Source organism: Amia ocellicauda, chromosome 14 (genome assembly GCF_036373705.1).
Source record: "Amia ocellicauda isolate fAmiCal2 chromosome 14, fAmiCal2.hap1, whole genome shotgun sequence".
NCBI classification, from domain to species: domain Eukaryota; kingdom Metazoa; phylum Chordata; class Actinopteri; order Amiiformes; family Amiidae; genus Amia; species Amia ocellicauda.
The window spans coordinates 17,748,353-17,769,975 of NC_089863.1; the positions used below are offsets into that span (position 1 = coordinate 17,748,353).

Below are 21,623 nucleotides of genomic sequence, written 5' to 3' on the forward strand. Positions count from 1 at the left end.
TTATATTTACTTTACTATATTTATACTATACTATACTATATTTACTATATTACTATATTACTTTTAATTTACAGGCACTAATACAATTGTGTGGAAAAAACAGAGTATGCTAAAATGATAGGATTACATACTTTCGTTACATGTAGAATATTTTTCTCGCATTTACTTCATCTTCACTGTTCCTGACGGTGGGGGTGTGGGGAGGGGGTGGGTGGGATTTGGGGACGCCAACATTGATCTTGCATAACCCACAGCAAATGTGCAGTTGCGCCCCTGGATGGATGGAATCTTTACTTGGCTGTCATATTAAACTCAACATCTGCTACAAGGAAATGCATCGGTGGAAATTCCCTCCAAAAAGGGAACACCCACAACAGCATCCAATCAGCTGCAAGGCTGTAATGCAATCTCTTGAGTGCTCTCCACAGTTGAAAAGAAAAAGCAAACGCATCCCAAAACACCAGTAACAGGGTTCATACACATTTAGAACAAATCAATTCCAGGAGTTTTCCAAAACTATTCCAGAACATAGAAATACATTTCCATGACTCACTCACTATATTTTTCTATACTGATTGTGATCATGATTTGTAGGAATAGTGAGAATCAATTACTTTGAAGTAGTTATATAGGGCAATCATTAAGGGGGGTTAAGGGGGATTTGACAGGGCACCGAAGGAATGTACAGGGTGGGGGTCTTCAACTGTTTTTCAATCCCTACAAAAGATTTGTATTTAAGCCAGACTGATTCTGTAGTAAAATAGCTCATTTTCCCTATGCTAGTGAAGCTCCAAAAGAGCTCTATTTAAGCCCTCCCGATTATTTAGTAAAATAGATATTTTTACCTACGCTAGTGAAGCCCCAAAATAGTTATATTTATGCCCTCCAGTCTTTAGTAACATAGATATTGTTACCTAAGCAAGAGCCGTGAGGCTGTCTCTTCAACAGGGCCAAAGGGGTTACCTCTTTCAAATGGACAAGGTCTAGAGTTTTTGAGCTAGTGGGGGTGGTGAGGAGATGTCTACATCTTTGTAACCTCGGATCGGTGAAGAATGAGTATATTTGGGGGTGGAGTTGACAGGGCACTGAAGAAATAGCCTATCACGTTAGAGTTTGGTTTGAAGAATTTAAATATTTGGGTGCGGAGCTAGCAGGGCACTGGTGACAGGTGGGGTCTGTTTTCAATTTAAGAAGTGTGTGTACATTTGAGGCGATGGGCCCCCCTAGCCCCAGATAATGGAATGTGTTGAGAGATAGCGATCTGTAGAAGCGGTGGGGCTGTGGGAGAGCTTGAGAGACACAAGATGGACTGAACTTTAGAAAATCCTGAATATGAGCAAAATGAAAAGAAATGTAATACAGAAAATGTAAATTAAAACTTTCAATAATCAGCATAATCTCTGTAAATACTACACCTACCCAAGACCAATATTTTCTTGCATTTCAGAATATATATCAAATATATATATATTATTTAAAGAACAGATACAATGTAAAGATTGAATAAATACAATTATTAAGTTTTAAAGGTGTGTGTGTGTGTGTGTGTGTGTGTGTATTCACAACACTATGCGATGTAAATGAAATGTAACATCACTTAGTTAAGTTAAGAAATCCTTAAATATTGAATAATTATAGAATATATATGTTATATAAGAAGCATAGACTATATATGTAGAAACTGGGAAGTTTCAATACAACTAAATAAAATCAGCTTTTGTAATAATATTAGTAACAAAACATCAAATTATTTTAAATAAATATGTAATATAATCCATTCATGCATTAAGATTAAGTAAATACACTCAATACGATCTAAGCACAAACCTATATGTATATTTATATAATTTACACATTAGAATACCTTGACAATATGAAGTTTGAACAGCCTTCAGTACAACTAACTAGTAACATTCTTACAGAGGGGTGTGTGTGTGTGTGTGTGTATTCACAACACCCGGTGATGTAAACGAAATGTAACGTTACTAAGTTAACTTAAGAAATCCTTAGAAGAACCATAGAATATATATATGTAGAAACTGTGAAAATTCAATAAAACTCAATAAAAGCAGCATTTGTAATAATATTAGAAACAAAACATCAACTTATTTTAAATAAATATCTAATGTAATCCATTCATGCAATAAGATTAAGTAAATACACAATTTAAGCAAAAACCTATGTGTGTATGTATATTTATATAATTTACACATTATAATAGCTCGGGGGTGCAGTCTGAAGACCTTAATGGTCTTGGTTGTATTGACAGTAACACATTTGAACAGACTTCAGTACAACTAACTAGTTACATTCTTACAGAGATAAGGAACGAAAACACAATTTTAATAACAACAGTAAGTAAATTAAACTAAACCACACTTATTTAACTTAATAAATACAGTATATAACCGACATTTAACTGAGCACAGCTCTCTTTGCTAGTTAGATAACTCTCCACGGTCAAACAGAAGCCTTATAGTAGTAACTTTCTTACAGAAATAAAGAATGCACCCCATGATATAGGGAGACACAGTCACACTAGAGTCACACCGGATCATGCGTGAATCCAGCAGGTCTGTAGTGAGATAGGGTTAACACAAAACAATCAGGCACAGAAAAAGAGATTGGCTAGAAATAGAGAAAACCGATAAATACATAAAAAAATACATACATAAATACATAACCATAATAACAAGGTGAGTTATAAAGACCAAACCGACACAGTTAAATATTTGAACGTTTTATTAAGAATTTGCTTCACTAAAACAGTTCACACAGTCACTCCACTGATGCCCTGACAGGATCACACTGCAGTGGAGGGGCTTCACAAGCAGCACGTCCTGCTCTCAGCACCGCGGTGGGGGTTTGCAGGAGCGGCAACAACACAAAACAGACCCCCTAATGACTGAGAATTTATCACCAGAAAACCTGTACAACGCCAGCGGTCAGGCACTTCTGTCCTGTCTGAGTAACGTCATTCAGTAACATCTCTCAATGATATTCTGTATACATTCTATGAAGTTCTTATCTGGGTGTCTGACTTGAAGTCTTCCTTTTAATGTGACTCTTGTAATGCAAGTGTGAGAAACACTTCTGATTTTCCAATTCTTCAAAAGACCCTTTTCAAACCTTCGAATAAAGAGTTCAAAATGTCTTTATTAATTATGCACAGTAAACAGAAACAGGGGTGATATTGTACAGATATGTGAGACACCAGATGTATTTCACTAGTTTTGCAAACTGCTTTATGAGACTCATTGTCTGAATCTAAGTAATGTACAGTTGTTTTCAAACATGCACACTGTACTGAAATACATGACATACTGATGTGATAGTTTTGACTATTTCACTACAAACGTTGAAATTTGGGAAATGATTTATTATTATTATTATTATTATTATTATTATTATTATTAATAATAATATTATTATTATTATTATTTCTTGGCAGACGCCTTTATCCAGGGCAACTTACAACATCAGTGCAATATAAAATGTATTTTCTATATCAAAGTCAATTCTGGTTGTAACAAAGCACACATAGCAAACAGAAATAGTCAATACTTTATATTCAAAATACTTTGTGGGCTTATTGCATATATCAATTTTATTATTTTTATTACACATAGGTCTCCTCAAGAGGAGTTTAAGCGGCGCTGTATGGGTTGGGGTGGGGGTCTGAGCTCACGCATATCCAGAAGCCTTAATGCCCTGCTCTGTTTCAAGAGCCAAGTTTAGCCATTTGGCATTCCTTTTAAGTGTTTATTGGAACATTGGAACATATTTATTGGAACAGCACTATTCTACTGCACTGTTACTACAGCCCCCTATTGGAACAGCGCTATTCTACTGCACTGTTACTACAGCCCCCTATTGGAACAGCGCTATTCTACTGCACTGTTACTACAGACCCCTATTGGAACAGCACTATTCTACTGCACTGTTACTACAGCCCCCTATTGGAACAGCACTATTCTACTGCACTGTTACTACAGCCCCCTATTGGAACAGCACTATTCTACTGCACTGTTACTACAGCCCCCTATTTGATCAGCACTATTCTACTACACTGTTACTACAGCCCCCTATTGGAACAGCACTATTCTACTGCACTGTTACTACAGCCCCCTATTGGAACAGCACTATTCTACTGCACTGTTACTACAGCCCCCTATTGGAACAGCACTATTCTACTGCACCGTTACTACAGCCCCCTATTGGAACAGCACTATTCTACTGCACTGTTACTACAGCCCCCTATTGGAACAGCACTATTCTACTGCACTGTTACTACAGCCCCCTATTGGAACAGCACTATTCTACTGCACTGTTACTACAGCCCCCTATTGGAACAGCACTATTCTACTGCACCGTTACTACAGCCCCCTATTGGAACAGCGCTATTCTACTGCACTGTTACTACAGCCCCCTATTGGAACAGCACTATTCTACTGCACTGTTACTACAGCCCCCTATTGGAACAGCACTATTCTACTGCACTGTTACTACAGCCCCCTATTGGAACAGCACTATTCTACTGCACTGTTACTACAGCCCCCTATTGGAACAGCACTATTCTACTGCACTGTTACTACAGCCCCCTATTGGAACAGCACTATTCTACTGCACTGTTACTACAGCCCCCTATTGGAACAGCGGTATTCTACTGCACTGTTACTACAGACCCCTATTGGAACAGCACTATTCTACTGCACTGTTACTACAGCCCCCTATTTGATCAGCACTATTCTACTGCACTGTTACTACAGCCCCCTATTGGAACAGCACTATTCTACTGCACTGTTACTACAGCCCCCTATTTGATCAGCACTATTCTACTGCACTGTTACTACAGCCCCCTATTGGAACAGCACTATTCTACTACACTGTTACTACAGCCCCCTATTTGATCAGCACTATTCTACTGTTCGTGTGCTGTCAGTGAGATATGTGTGCATGTATTCAATAACTCCACAGGTTCCATGTTCAGAGGAATAATTTTCCACTTTATTATTTCAGTGTCATCCACTGTATTGGGCGACTAGGTGTACTGGAATGGAAGCACAGGAGAATGACATCATAAGAGCCCAGGCTGTCATGTGACACCTGGTTTCTTCACCATCCTGGGCCTCATTCTGACAAACTCTCAGTGGCTCTCTAAGCATGTGTCCACCTGCAGGATTGCAAATTGGACCAATATATTAGTGTTGTACTGCATTGTGTGGAGTGGGGGAGGGGGAAGGACAATCTGGATAACCCTAGATATTGCAAAGACTGCTAATAAAGCCCAGGGACAGCAGGAGTGGCACAGCTGAGCCGGGCCTACTAGAGGCTGAGGATGGGGTTGTGACAGTGGCTTTGTGTGCTTTCCTGGCAAAGGTGACGACGAGGCTGTTGGTAATGGAGGAGGTGGGGGAGGTGAGCTTGGCATTGTCGGAGGCGCGCAGGGCGAAGAACAGCACAGACTGGTTGGTGGCGGGCAGCGCGGTCAGGGGCACCTGCAGGGTCTGCTTCTGCCCGGCCGGGACAACGTACAGGGAGGAGGTGTAGAGTCTGTGGGCCTGGGAGAAGCTGTTCCGCAGGGCGTCGGGGGTGGGGCTCACACGCACATCATAGCTGGAGACTGTGGGGGGTCAAGGAATGAGGAACAGATTAATTAGGAGAGGAACCACAGTGAGAGCGAGAGAACAGCATCCTTCAGTTATAGACTCATTGGCATGATCTACTGCTCAAAACTTTTCCTCTCCCTTTGCCTGTCTCTCTGTCTCTCTGCCTCTGTCTTGCTCTCTCCCTCTGTTTCTCCATGCCCCCCCCCCATTTCTCTATCTCCCTCATTCTCTCACCAGTGCCCACATTGTAGTCGTCCCCGGGTGCTGTCCACTGCAGGAGGATGCTATCATTAATCAGTGAGGCGGTCAGATCGGTCACTCTGGATGGGGGGAGGTTGTCCTGGGACACATTTGTTACCATCACTGTTCCCCCCACCGCACTGCTGCTAAAATCAACCAGACCTTTGTGATTCTGTTGATCGAAATCCATGCTGCGCCGCACCCGCCCTGTGGGGTACAAAGACGTCAGAGAGGCATAGAGATGGACGGAGGCACTTAATGGGCCCAATTGGTCACTTGGCAATAGGTGAGCCATAGTGCTGGTGGGATCTATTGGGGGCAGTATGATTGTGTGACTGTGTGGCCAGCATGTAGCTGCGTGTGCATTTGAGCATCCGCGGGTGTGATTGCATCAGCATTGGTGTGCAGTGTTTTTCAGTGTGCTTGTCAGTGTGAGTATCAGTGTCAGTGTGTCAGTATCAGAGTCAATATCAATGTCAATATGAGCATTAGTATCAATATGAATATTGATATAAATATCAGTATCAATATTAGTATCAGTGTCCCTACCCTTGCAGTGGTCAGGTTTGGCATGAGAAATTTGCTCTTTTGGGGACACCACCTGCACCCTGCCCCCCTCTCCCAGCACCTCCAGCTTCACACTGTAGCGCCCGTTCTGTGGGTAGTCATAGAAGAGACAGGTGTAGAAGCCATCATCCTGGGTTGTGTCAGGACCTGGAGGGGGAGAGAGAGAGAGAGAGAGAGAGAGAGAGAGAGAGAGAGAGAGAGAGAGAGAGATATTGCAGCTTATTGGCATGCTTTGTAGGATGTATCTATGTATTTGTTATTCTATCTATTCAGTGTAAATCTGTTTGTATTTCATTCTATACTTTCATTTATATACATTTGCCTGTTTCCTATTGGTCATTAATAGGTGTGTATATATGTCTCTATGCGTAGCGTGCGCAGGTCGGTCCTCCTCTGGGTGCTCCTCACCACGCAGTTCTACTAATTAAAAAATCAAATGTTCGGTTGTGGTAATATGATAGATGAGAACAGTTCCCAAGGAGATTATGGGACATCTCCTTCCCACTAGGAGGCACCTGAAAGCCTGATGGTGAAGCTGCTGAAATGCCTCTGTGTACTGAGACCCACTTGGCCCACCCCCCGTCACAAGTGCACTGCACACGGGCTGTATACCCTCTTTTGCCACAGCCGGACAGGACTGCAGAGCTACCTCAGAAAGTGGGGAACTCTTTTCACAGATAATCAACTCAACATTATCAACGTTATCTTCCAGTTCCAATGGACTTGGTGGAAATATCTTTGAGCACAATGACATAATTACAGCTTTTTTCAAAATGTGAAAGTGTGGGGCAAGCATGTTTCTAATGGACACATTATGTTTCTTAACATGACCGAACATGACTTTCGATGACGAGGGACAAGATTTCAGTCAAAGTTTGATCTGAGGGTGTGCATCACCTCTGGTGCTCCTGTGGCTCAGTTTGACCAGTATGTCCCCAGCAGTCCCACTTCTGAAATTCTGAAATAGATCTGGAGGAGACCTAGATCCACTTGATTGGCTGACAGACCTTCCAATCAGAATAGGTAAACTGGTGCCTGGCAGCCCCTTAACACAGGAACTCACCTGCGCCATCGTCGAGGGCAGGCAGCCTCAGTAATTTGCCGTTGTCGAGGTCCACGATCACTGTGACGTTGGCCTGGGTGATGAGACGGTTGCCCTGGGAGACCATGCCGGTGATGATGATTGGTTCAGGGTAGGTCACCTGTGTCTTCTCTATGATTGCAGTGACGATGACCGGAGGGATGCACTCATTGACAGCCTTTGATATCACTGTGAGTGTGAAGTTCTGGGTAGTGTGGTGGCTGTTCAACAGTGTGAAGCTCCAGGTGCCTGACTGAGAGACACACAACACACTGTCTGTTACTGAATCTAGACACACAGTCTAAAACCCAGACAGGCGCAGTGTGCTGGTCTCTCAGTGAGGCTCCAGCTCAGTCCAATACCTCGGCAACTCCAGGCAGTGTGAGGCAGGCGGTCCTCACGGCAGGGTCAGTGTCCAGATGGCTGTTGTTGTAGACGTTCCCCCGGGGGCTCCTCACGCTGACCTGTGGCTGGGCCAGCTGCCAGGTGAAGATGAACACTGTGTTGTTCCCCACAGTGGAGTCCACACTCACTGAGCCACTGAACTGGGTGCCTGGGGCAATCGTTTTGCCTGTGCTGTGCAACTGGGGGACAGAGAGAGGGAGAGAGAGAGACACTGTGAACCCTTACTGTCTATTGAGAAACTTACTGGACTATGGAGAAAAGAGATAGAGGGAAAGAGAGAGAGAAACTCTGTGATCTCCTTTAGCTGATATACTTGACCTAGTAATTAATGTAATGAATCAATTACAGTCCTGTTTCTGTGACCCTTCAGATTTGACCAGTTGATTAACACACAATCCCCTGATGTCTGTCTCTGCTCACTGATCACTACAATAGACACCATACCTGTTCATATGGGTTCGTACAATAACAGGTATGATGTTTGTGACAACTGTGTGGAGAACTGTGATGACAGATGCAGGAATTGTGATTGTGACAGGTTTTGAGCCAGTGCAGTTGCTTAATTACAACACTAGAGGGCACTAATGCTGCATTCAATGTACCTGGGTGGGGGTGGTGATGTCGTCTCCTGATCCAGAGGAGATGCCACTGAACACATCCATCAGCCAGGGGGACTCCAGTTCGTCAGTGGCGGAGAAACACTTCCCTCCTGCACAGCAACACACAGCACTGAACACACAGAAACTGAACACAGCACTGAACACACTGAGACACAGCATCAGTAACACAGAAGGGTGTATGTATGAGCAGACACACACAGTCATGCAGTTGTTCAATTGGGAATTCCCTTGAGACACAGGACTGTTCTACTGACTGCAGACCCTGCTGTACTGTACTGTACCTGTCCTTTGGGAGAACTGTTCCAGTCCAGGGTCAGCGCTGCACCCCAGGGCGATGGTGTGGACAATGGCCCCACTTTGTGCCACCTCGTCCACACAGCAACATACATCCCTGTCCTCCCCGTCTGTCAGCAGGATGATCTCGTCTCCGGCCACCTGTTTGTCGTCCCCCCTCAGGACCTGTGGCAGGGACAGTGGGTGTTGGTGCCGTCTCCACCAGGGGGCTCCACTGAGACAGAGCTGTCACCCAGGGTCTGTAGAGCCAATGTGCCTTCTGCTTTTTCTTTTGTCCAATTGGTTAATGGTATTGTTAGTCAGCTGTTGCGCATTATTAGTCACATTTGTATGTATTGAGGATATCCAGTGACTGATGAGAGGGGCCCTGTGTTAATTTCAAACTGTTCTTCTGAACTGTAACTCATTTGTTATCCTATAGTTGTCTCTGTAGGCAACTTTTTTTACATTTCTTTTGTTCACTTATGTATGTACTAATTTAATATTAGTATTATCAGTAGTAGGAGTATAAGAAATAGTATAATTATGCTTTGTAACTGAAAACAAATATGCTGTATTAGGATTGCAGTGAGAGTCCACAGTGTTGAACAGCAATGCAGAGAGAATCAGCACCACCGACAGGGAGACAGAGTGTGTTGATTGGATATCAAACGTATGGCTCAATGCTGACTGGCTATCGACTTTGCACAAGAATGCAATTTGATGTGTGCCACTATTGTTGTCAAGGGGATTTTGGGTGTTTTCGATCAATCCATACAAAAAGTGCAACACTTGGTATCAGGGTGAACAACTGTACGAAGTTTGGTATGTGTAACAAGAACTGTATGAGGAGTAAGTGTTTGGACTAATGGAATAATAATAATATTATATATCTTGCAAGAGGATAAGACTCCTAATAGTATACAGTCAGGGAAAAATGTATTTGATCCCCTGCTGATTTTGATCAGTCTATAATTTTAATGGTAGGTGTATTTTAACAGTGAGAGACAGAATAACAACAAAAAAATCCAGAAAAACGCATTTCAAGAAAGTTATACATTGATTTGCATGTTAATGAGGGAAATAAGTATTTGACCCCTTCGACTTAGTACTTGGTGGCAAAACCCTTGTTGGCAATCACAGAGGTCAGACGTTTCTTGTAGTTGGCCACCAGGTTTGCACACATCTCAGGAGGGATTTTGTCCCAGTCCTCTTTGCAGATCCTCTCCAAGTCATTAAGGTTTCGAGGCTGACGTTTGGCAACTCGAACCTTCAGCTCCATCCACAGATTTTCTATGGGATTAAGGTCTGGAGACTGGCTAGGCCACTCCAGGACCTTAATGTGCTTCTTCTTGAGCCACTCCTTTGTTGCCTTGGCTGTGTGTTTTGGGTCATTGTCATGCTGGAATACCCATCCACGACCCATTTTCAATGCCCTGGCTGAGGGAAGGAGGTTCTCACCCAAGATTTGACGGTACACCCCCCCAAAGCATAATGTTTCCACCTCCATGTTTGACGGTGGGGATGGTGTTCTTGGGGTCATTTCTCCTCCTCCAAACACGGCGAGTTGAGTTGATGCCAAAGAGCTCGATTTTGGTCTCATCTGACCACAACACTTTCACCCAGTTCTCCTCTGAATCATTCAGATGTTCATTGGCAAACTTCAGACGGGCCTGTACATGTGCTTTCTTGAGCAGGGGGACCTTGCGGGCGCTGCAGGATTTCAGTCCTTCACAGCGTAGTGTGTTACCAATTGTTTTCTTGGTGACTATGGTCCCAGCTGCCTTGAGATCATTAACAAGATCCTCCCGTGTAGTTCTGGGCTGATTCCTCACCGTTCTCATGATCATTGAAACTCCACGAGGTGAGATCTTGCATGGAGCCCCAGACCGAGGGAGACTGACAGTTATTTTATGTTTCTTCCATTTGCGAATAATCGCACCAACTGTTGTCACCTTCTCACCAAGCTGCTTGGCGATGGTCTTGTAGCCCATTCCAGCCTTGTGTAGGTCTACAATCTTGTCCCTGACATCCTTGGACAGCTCTTTGGTCTTGGCCATGGTGGAGAGTTTGGAATCTGATTGATTGATTGCTTCTGTGGACAGGTGTCTTTTATACAGGTAACGAGCTGAGATTAGGAGCTCTCCCTTTAAGAGAGTGCTCCTAATCTCAGCTCGTTACCTGTATAAAAGACACCTGGGAGCCAGAAATCTTGCTGATTGATAGGGGATCAAATACTTATTTCCCTCATTAACATGCACATCAATTTATAACTTTTTTGAAATGTGTTTTTCTGGATTTTTTTGTTGTTATTCTGTCTCTCACTGTTAAAATACACCTACCATTAAAATTATAGACTGATCATTTCTTTGTCAGTGGGCAGACGTACAAAATCAGCAGGGGATCAAATACTTTTTTCCCTCACTGTATATATATATATATATATATATATATATATATATATATATATATATATATATTAGTTTATACTGTTTTATGATACTGTTTTAGTAAATTAAAAAATAAGAAAAATAAAAGTTTTATATATATATATATATATATATATATATATTTAAAACTTTTCTTATTTTCTTTTTATTTACTTAAACAGTATCATAAAACATTATTACCTAAAATATATAAAACTTTAATTTTCTTATTCTCTTTTTATTTACTAAAACAGTATCATAAAACAATATAACCTAATATATATAACTTTTCTTATTCTCTTTTTATTTACTTAAACAGTATCATAAAACATTATAACCTAAAATATATGTGTGTGTATTTAAAACTTTTCTTATTTTTTATTTTACTAAAACAGTATCATAAAACAATATAACCTTAGAAAAGTTTATGCTATTAAATATTACACCTCCACACCAGCAGGGTGAGGTACCCTTGGACCCTCACCATGATGGATGTCACCCTAACAAAATGGCTACCATCTTACCAGATGACCTATAACCTTACAACTGGCCGATATCAGCCAAGATGGCTGACATCCAAAATGGCCAATATCATCCAAGATGGCTGACAAGGGAGGGTCAAAGGGTAACCCAGGGGGGTGCTGGGAAGGAGAGAGAAGTTCCGGTTGAAAGGTGGGGGGTAACCGGAAGGTGAGGTGGGCCTTCCGGTCTATGGTACGTAGGTAGAGAGGGCGGGACTTCCGGCTGTTAAAATAGTAAGTGATGCTGACATCTATACTACTAATGGCTTTGAATGAATTTTGGATTCAGAGCTCCAATTGCTCTGTGTTAAACACTTGGGTTCGAACCTGGGCTTTCCATACCTTCCCCTCAGTGTGGCACAGAGCCCCAAAGGGTAACCCACTCACCTCAAAGCCCCTCCTGAGGCCTCCACAGATGTCAGTTTCCCCTTTGGGCTTACTGGGCAGAGCGTTGACCAGCTCTTTGCGTGTGCTCATGCTGTCGATCTCGGTGAGGTTCTTCAGGATGACGGACTTACTGTTGAACTCCACAATACCCACCAGTGATCCCTGCTCTAAGATCTGCAGCAGGAACAGCTGGGCAGCCTGCCTCAGCGTGTTGATCCTGTCGGCCTGGGGAGGGAGAGAGTTTGCTGAAGGTGCTGCCCACTATAGCCTGAGCATTTTCAGAGAGTTTCAGCCACAAAACAAAATACACTGACTTACTGATACATTGACTGTGTGACTGTTCAGACTAAATTGTAGCTATTAGTAGTGTTGTAATTATGTATTTATACAATGTAGTGGCACCTACCACATTAAAAAACCAGAGTGAGTTACTTTACAATTTTGCCTCATTGCAATCTCACGTATGACCAACACAGAACGTGTGCAGTCTCCACACACTTGACTGTGTTTTCTGCCTGTGAGGCGCATTTCCAGAAAAATGGCCACAGCAAGTTCATTGAGCAAAGAGGAGAGGGCCAGTGAGTTTGTAAATGAAGTGAATTTACATTTCACACTTATACTTCATTTTGTCAGCAGATGGAATATTATTATAAGGGTTATTATCTAATTACAGTTTACAAGAGTTAATCTTTTGGGACCGAGAATCACCACATCTCATCTGAAAACATTAGCATCTATCAATAGAATTTAAAAAAACACTTTTTTTGTTATTTTCCAAATTGCTGGTGATTTATTGAACACCTTCGGTCATATACTCATGGTTATTTGATATTTGATTTGATTATTTGATATCTTAGTGTGGATTAAAGCAGCTTACTTACAGTTACAAAAGACTTTATTTCCAAATATTTCAGACAAAGAGGGAACAAGTGGGAAATTGTAATCAAACACACACAATGCTCTGTAAATATAAACAGTTTTTGTATTAGATATTCACTGGGATATCAGTTTGTTCTATCAGCGTGTTTTCCTGATCTTCACTTTTATGAAGAATTGTTGACTTTTATTACAATATAGCCCCATTTATAATCGATATATAATCGACTGAACTGATCATAAGTGTTTATATTGTGTCATGTGTTTATTGTGTGCCTCGGTTGGTGCTGTACTCTACTGGATGTTTAGGGATAATGTTAAATATGAAGTGCAGTAAAGAGCACCTGCAAATGTTTAATACTTGAAGTTGTAGTTTTATACTGCCAGTGGTGACTGTTGCACCCAAACACTGACTGACTGACTGACACACTGACTGACTGACACACTGACTGACTGAGACACGGACTGACTGAGACACGGACTGACACACTGACTGACTGACACACTGACTGACTGAGACACGGACTGACACACTGACTGACTGACACACTGACTGACTGACACACTCAGTGCTCCCTGTCACTCACATGTCTCATGCTGCCTGAGGTGTCCAGCACCAGACACACCACCCTGCGCTGGGCTCTCAGCAGGGTGAAGGAGGGTGGCGGGGGTGCACTGTCATTGGGGGGGTTGTTGCCATTCAGGAAGTCAGGGGTGCTGCTGATCACGTCCCACACGCTCCTGCGATCACACAGCCGGTTGTGGGTGTTGGGCGCCTCGGGATTGTGGGAACGGCTGTCACAGAACTCTGTGATCTGAGAGAGAGAGAGAGGGGTTGGGAATGGGGGGAGGTGGTGCAGAGGGGGAGAAAGGGGAGGTGTGGAAGAGAGGGGGAGGAGTTGTTGTGGAGTTGAGGAGGGAGTGGCTGCGTTGTGTGTAGCGTTTCCAATACCTCACTCCAACAACAGAGCAGTTTTACATGAATTATTTAATCAGTTATTTTGTCCTATTTAATATGCTAAATATTTTACTTTGTGAATTCAATTCTTTAATATTTTCAGATTAAGATATTAACATTTAAGTTATTAACATATTAACATATAAGTTATAAATATATAAACTATTCTATTACCCAATTTAAAAAATAAACAAACAAAACAACTCTAGAATATTTGCACTGTACAAGTGGACAGGTGCACACACTGCTGTTGGCACATGGGAAAGGCTCAGCCACCCCCCCTTAAACACTGTCAATTTTTCTCTGATCCCAAAAGACAAACAAGATTCTTTCATGATAAATACAGCATCACAATACACATAAATGCTCTTTATACTTTCAGTTTGAAATATATGGCTAAGGGTGTCTGCTAAGAAATGAGAAAACAATACAATTTTATATCTACAAAAATAACAAATGAAAACAACATTATGAACAAAAATCACCCAGAAATTGTGACTCCCAGCATGGGGAACCCCAGCCCTAGTGGCCAGCACAGAGTCTGGCAGGCGCCCCACACTCTCTGCCAGGGTGACGCACTCTCTCACCTGTGGGATGAAGGGCTGGTACATGATGGACCCTGTGGTGTTCTGGGTGCTACTCGGCCGGAAGGTGCAGTCCCCAGTGGGCAGGCCTGTCTGAGGGTCCATCTCACACGCTGAGCTGTCACTCTTCAGATGGGAACCAGAGATTGAACTGGAACACCTGGGAGCCAGAGCCAGAGGAAAGGGAGGGACAGACAGACAGACACACACACACACATAGAGGCAGAAGGAAACAGAGGAACAGAGGGAAAGTGAGAGGAGGAGGGGGGAGTGAGATTAGGGAGAAAATGGAAAAGAGAGAGAAGTTTAAGACTGACTGGTTCGATGCAATGGTATTGTAACACGGGGTGTTCTGTGAGGGAATCTGCACATTATCTGTACATAAGTGTTTGTGTGTTGGTTCGAGAATGTTCTGGGACCAAATCCTGTATATGTCAGTGTAAGTGAGGTCGCCCTGTCTGAAGCATGAAGCAGCACTAACTGGTGGTCCCTGCTCGTGATTGGTTGGCTGGGCACCAGGGGCGGGAGAGCCTCGCTGACGGCTTAGATACAGGGTGTCCAGCCTGTGAAAGGGGTTTGTTTGTTGTTGCTGGGGAGTTCAATGAAAGGGTCTTTCTCTGGGTTTGATGTAGGGTCTGCTGCTGTGGATGTGTGTAATGTGTAGGAGCTGCTGAAACAAGTCTGTGCTGTAGTCAATAAACCAGACATTCAAGAACTGTAACTGATGTCTATTTCTCACAATTATCACCAGAACCTGCAAAAACTACAGTATATTTATAGTGAGAGAGAGTAACTACAGCCTAACCATTACCCTCAGTCCAGAGCAGGTTAATTAACCCCCCAACCCTGCTGCTGTTAATAGAGCAGATTTAAATTGATTATTTAATCAATTACTTAATTATGTTACATTGTGAATATTTTCAGATTAAGATATCAGAGAGAGAGAGAGATGGGTGGGTGCAGGGGGTGTGTGGGGGATGGAAGTGATGTCAGATACCTGGTGGCCTCTATGGTGCCGGTGCCTGATCTGTAGAAGGGAGTCTTGGCGTCAGACTCACTGAACACCCCCCAGCGCAGAGTCGCCCAGAGGCGCACCAACACACGACCTAGAGAGAGAAGAGAGAGAGAGAGAGAATGACACTACAAACCATTAATACTGTACTGAGCATTAGAGAGAGAGAGAGGGAGGGAGATAGATGAAGACAGTAAGAGGGAGGGGGAGGATCAGTGTGTCAGGCCTGTCAAGTCCAGTCCAGTCTCATCTCACCTCGAGGTCCGAAGATATCAGTGGCTGAGTTGTCCATCAGAAATCGGGGGGTGAAGTGGATGTACTGGCCCTGCTGGCCACAGTGCCCCAGAGTGGAGGTGAAGGGGGGAGTGATGGCGTTTTCACAGAAAGGGTCAGACACCCGGACACTGGCCTGTGAGAGGAAACACCATTATATAGACAGTGCAGCAGCTCCCATGAGGGTCTGTACTCCTGTGGGTCTGTTTATACAGTACAGTGTCTGTACTCCAGGTGTATATATACAGTACAGGGCTCAGTCAGTGTCTGTACTCCAGGTGTATATATACAGTACAGTACAGGGCTCAGTCAGTGTCTGTACTCCAGGTGTATATATACAGTACAGGGCTCAGTCAGTGTCTGTACTCCAGGTGTATATATACAGTACAGTACAGGGCTCAGTCAGTGTCTGTACTCCAGGTGTATATATACAGTACAGTACAGGGCTCAGTCAGTGTCTGTACTCCAGGTATATATATATAGTACAGGGCTCAGTCAGTGTCTGTACTCCAGGTGTATATATACAGTACAGGGCTCAGTCAGTGTCTGTACTCCAGGTGTATATATACAGTACAGTACAGGGCTCAGTCAGTGTCTGTACTCCAGGTGTATATATACAGTACAGGGCTCAGTCAGTGTCTGTACTCCAGGTGTATATATACAGTACAGGGCTCAGTCAGTGTCTGTACTCCAGGTGTATATATACAGTACAGGGCTCAGTCAGTGTCTGTACTCCAGGTGTATATATACAGTACAGGGCTCAGTCAGTGTCTGTACTCCAGGTGTATATATACAGTACAGGGCTCAGTCAGTGTTTGTACTCCAGGTGTATATATACAGTACAGTACAGGGCTCAGTCAGTGTCTGTACTACAGGTGTATATATACAGTACAGGGCTCAGTCAGTGTCTGTACTCCAGGTGTATATATACAGTACAGGGCTCAGTCAGTGTCTGTACTCCAGGTGTATATATACAGTACAGTACAGGGCTCAGTCAGTGTCTGTACTCCAGGTGTATATATACAGTACAGGGCTCAGTCAGTGTCTGTACTCCAGGTGTATATATACAGTACAGGGCTCAGTCAGTGTCTGTACTCCAGGTGTATATATACAGTACAGGGCTCAGTCAGTGTCTGTACTCCAGGTGTATATATACAGTACAGGGCTCAGTCAGTGTCTGTACTCCAGGTGTATATATACAGTACAGGGCTCAGTCAGTGTCTGTACTCCAGGTGTATATATACAGTACAGTACAGGGCTCAGTCAGTGTCTGTACTCCAGGTGTATATATACAGTACAGTACAGGGCTCAGTCAGTGTCTGTACTCCAGGTGTATATATACAGTACAGGGCTCAGTCAGTGTCTGTACTCCAGGTGTATATATACAGTACAGGGCTCAGTCAGTGTCTGTACTGCAGGTGTATATATACAGTACAGGGCTCAGTCAGTGTCTGTACTCCAGGTGTATATATACAGTACAGGGCTCAGTCAGTGTCTGTACTCCAGGTGTATATATACAGTACAGTACAGGGCTCAGTCAGTGTCTGTACTCCAGGTGTATATATACAGTACAGGGCTCAGTCAGTGTCTGTACTCCAGGTGTATATATACAGTACAGGGCTCAGTCAGTGTCTGTACTCCAGGTGTATATATACAGTACAGTACAGGGCTCAGTCAGTGTCTGTACTCCAGGTGTATATATACAGTACAGTACAGGGCTCAGTCAGTGTCTGTACTCCAGGTGTATATATACAGTACAGTACAGGGCTCAGTCAGTGTCTGTACTCCAGGTGTATATATACAGTACAGGGCTCAGTCAGTGTCTGTACTCCAGGTGTATATATACAGTACAGGGCTCAGTCAGTGTCTGTACTCCAGGTGTATATATACAGTACAGGGCTCAGTCAGTGTCTGTACTCCAGGTGTATATATACAGTACAGTACAGGGCTCAGTCAGTGTCTGTACTCCAGGTGTATATATACAGTACAGGGCTCAGTCAGTGTCTGTACTCCAGGTGTATATATACAGTACAGGGCTCAGTCAGTGTCTGTACTCCAGGTGTATATATACAGTACAGTACAGGGCTCAGTCAGTGTCTGTACTCCAGGTGTATATATACAGTACAGGGCTCAGTCAGTGTCTGTACTCCAGGTGTATATATACAGTACAGGGCTCAGTCAGTGTCTGTACTCCAGGTGTATATATACAGTACAGGGCTCAGTCAGTGTCTGTACTCAAGGTGTATATATACAGTACAGTACAGGGCTCAGTCAGTGTCTGTACTCCAGGTGTATATATACAGTACAGGGCTCAGTCAGTGTCTGTACTCCAGGTGTATATATACAGTACAGGGCTCAGTCAGTGTCTGTACTGCAGGTGTATATATACAGTACAGGGCTCAGTCAGTGTCTGTACTCCAGGTGTATATATACAGTACAGGGCTCAGTCAGTGTCTGTACTCCAGGTGTATATATACAGTACAGTACAGGGCTCAGTCAGTGTCTGTACTCCAGGTGTATATATACAGTACAGGGCTCAGTCAGTGTCTGTACTCCAGGTGTATATATACAGTACAGGGCTCAGTCAGTGTCTGTACTCCAGGTGTATATATACAGTACAGGGCTCAGTCAGTGTCTGTACTCCAGGTGTATATATACAGTACAGTACAGGGTTCAGTCAGTGTCTGTACTCCAGGTGTATATATACAGTACAATACAGGGCTCAGTCAGTGTCTGTACTCCAGGTGTATATATACAGTACAGGGCTCAGTCAGTGTCTGTACTCCAGGTGTATATATACAGTACAGGGCTCAGTCAGTGTCTGTACTCCAGGTGTATATATACAGTACAGGGCTCAGTCAGTGTCTGTACTCCAGGTGTATATATACAGTACAGGGCTCAGTCAGTGTCTGTACTCCAGGTGTTTATATACAGTACAGGGCTCAGTCAGTGTCTGTACTCCAGGTGTATATATACAGTACAGTACAGGGCTCAGTCAGTGTCTGTACTCCAGGTGTATATATACAGTACAGGGCTCAGTCAGTGTCTGTACTCCAGGTGTATATATACAGTTCAGTACAGCACACACATTGTGAACACATCCAATGTCATTGTGCTGTTACCTTGGTGTATCTCTCTCTGCTCGGCCTGCGGTATACAGTGTTGTTCTCTCTCCAGCTCATCGGCACCAAGATCTTGACGTCCTTGAAGAAAGCCCGTCTTCTGGTGGCTGTGAACAGGTACTGCGAGGCCTCTGTGAACATCGCCTAGATGCACATAAACACAGATACACACATACAGACACACACAGTCACTGAAGCTGCTGGCACTGTACATAGACTACAGGGACGAAACACACCGTTTGAAATTAAATAAATATATATGTAGAGTTTTACAGATTGTGGGACATGATCCAAACACAGAGAGTTAGAAAGAGGAGATAACAGATTTCTTATGTAATAAACACATAGAGTAGGACAAGATGCAGACAGAAAGAGGTAGACAGCAGGAGAAAGCCAGAGAGACGAGACACACAATGCAGGACAGAAAATGCCCACAGGCACACACACACACACACAGAGGACAGGTGATGTCTGACCTGGATGCTCTGGAGCAGCGCGGGGTCCTCGGGCACTCGGGGGTGGATGGCCACCACCACGTCCCTGTAGCCGTTCTGGAGCAGCTTCACAGCAGAGCCGGGACACACAGACACCCACAGTGCACAGAGCAGCACTGCGGGGCCCAGCAACACAGCCCTGGACATCACTGACTAACACACTGACACACTGACACACTAACTGACTGATACACTGACTGACTGACTGACTGACAGACTGAGATGCTCACTGATACACTGACTGACTGCTTCAGGGTTTTAAATCGTCAGCTGCCTGCCTGAGTCTTTAACTCTCCTCCCTCATTGTAAGATGAGTTCCAGGAAATAAGGCGTGACTCTTACTGTTCACTTTTGGCAGCCCTGTGTAAGTCTTACTTGTGTCAGCCCCTCAGAGTCTTGCTGCATGAAGGAACTTGGATCTGTTTTTTGTTTGTATATGCAGTAGTGCAATGAAAAGCAGGGGCGGATTTTCAACTGGTTCAATGATTGCTCACAATTTAATAATTCTTCTGGAGCTGAATGCATAACAAGCAAAATAATCGATCATATCTTAAGAGTCAGTTGTATATTATAGATTTGGTAGTTTCTAGATTTGAATTGCTCTTTTACCTTCATAGATGTACATGGATAAATGATGTACTGTAGCTGTTCAGCACTCAGTTATTATGCACTTTATGTAACGATGTTTCCTTATGTATTGTTGCTTCTGTTGTCTCCCCTGATCTAGCACAGACCTGGGACTTAACTGAATTATGTCTGCACTTGTTACCTATTTGAACTAGGATGCGTGCTTATTGTATTGTACTGCACTTCTGTAATGCTTAGTGTGTAAACTGTCGCCCTGGATACAAAATAAATAATAATACTAAATGGTAATAATAATAATAACAGGCTGCACAGTATCTCTGTGGGAAAGCATTCATGGCTGGCTGGCTGTATAACTGTAGACAGCTAAGTTTTAGGGCTACGTTTAGAGTGTGTAAACTTTAACACTGTGTTTGAGGTCAGACTTCATGAACAGCAAAGCTACATTGAAACAGTGACTGAAGTGACTTGTCTTCTTCACTGTAGGATGAGCCCTTACGGTGGCTGTGCCATAGAGTTACAGTGTCCTGTGGGATCAGCTCGCCTGTCCTTTGCTTTACTGCTTTGGACCCTGGGGAAGGCATGTCTAGTGTGGTAGGGCTGGGTTTCACTCGGGCTCAGGTGTCGTAAAGCAGAGAGGAGGCAGCTTGAGCTGAGGCACAATGCACAGTGAGATCATGTTAAACATGTCCAGATTCATGACTTGTAATTAATGTTGTAATTAATACTCACACGATGCAGGGTTGGTGTTTTTCTCCAACCAAGCCCCCAAAAGTGTAACTTTGATAAACCCTTTAAAGGCACACAGACAAAGTCGTACACTGAGACTGGAGCCTTGTCCTCCTTGTGAGTCGTGAGTGAGTTGTATTCATCCCTGCTTGTGGCCTGGGCGGCTGTGCTATGTGAGCAGTTTTTCTGTTGTTGTTTTTTCCTTACAGAACTGGGATTAAGGCAGAAGGTGTGCAAAGATCGCATGTCACAATCTGTCGCTTGGTTTTAATTTTTTTCAAAGAGCCAGACCTTCTGCCTGCTGGTGCTGTGCCAGGAAATTATTTTGTATTTTGGACTAAGTCAAGTTTTGACAGGAATCTTTACTGGGTGGCACGGTGGTGCAGTGGTTAGCACTGCTGCTTCACAATTCAAGGGGGCCTAGGTTTGAGTCTTGGCTCAGGGTGCCTGTGTGTGGAGTTTTCATTGGGTTCCTCTGGGCACTCTTGTTTCCTCCTGCTGTCTAAAGACATGCAGGTTAGGTACATTGGCTACTTTAAATTGTCATGTATTTGTGTGTCCATCAATGCCTGGGTGTATTCCTGCCTTGCACCCTATGCCTGCTGAGATTTGCTCCAGATTTCCCATGACACTCATCAGGGTAAGTATTTTTGAAAATTGATGGATGTGGTGCACGGGGGGTGCTATTGTGCCAAAATCATCCTTCATAAGACGTTATATATAATCAAAAGCTTATTTGTTAAAAAATAATGAAAGGAAATATTTTTTTTTAGCTTTTGTTTAGCATTTTCAACATTTATTTTCAAAATTATTTTCAAGAAAGCAAATGAGTCCGGAGCAGGTGAAGAGAACAGGTCT

At 43.4% G+C, this 21,623-nt stretch overlaps 1 protein-coding gene across 1 annotated transcript; it reads right to left on the bottom strand.

The window, feature by feature from the left end:
* Window positions 1-4,985: 4,985 nt before the first annotated feature.
* On the bottom strand, window positions 4,986-19,799 carry LOC136767747 (calcium-activated chloride channel regulator 3A-1). Its single transcript, XM_066721713.1, has 14 exons — window positions 19,434-19,799; window positions 18,958-19,101; window positions 15,818-15,971; window positions 15,548-15,656; window positions 14,554-14,710; window positions 13,596-13,823; window positions 12,133-12,357; window positions 8,804-8,981; window positions 8,505-8,611; window positions 7,860-8,081; window positions 7,480-7,750; window positions 6,399-6,563; window positions 5,844-6,056; window positions 4,986-5,623 (listed from the first exon to the last, which is right to left on the bottom strand). The coding sequence occupies exons 1-14, from the start codon at window positions 19,596-19,598 to the stop codon at window positions 5,259-5,261; spliced, it is 2,703 nt and encodes a 900-aa protein (XP_066577810.1). The 5' UTR covers window positions 19,599-19,799; the 3' UTR covers window positions 4,986-5,258.
* Between the last annotated feature and the right edge of the window lie 1,824 nt (window positions 19,800-21,623).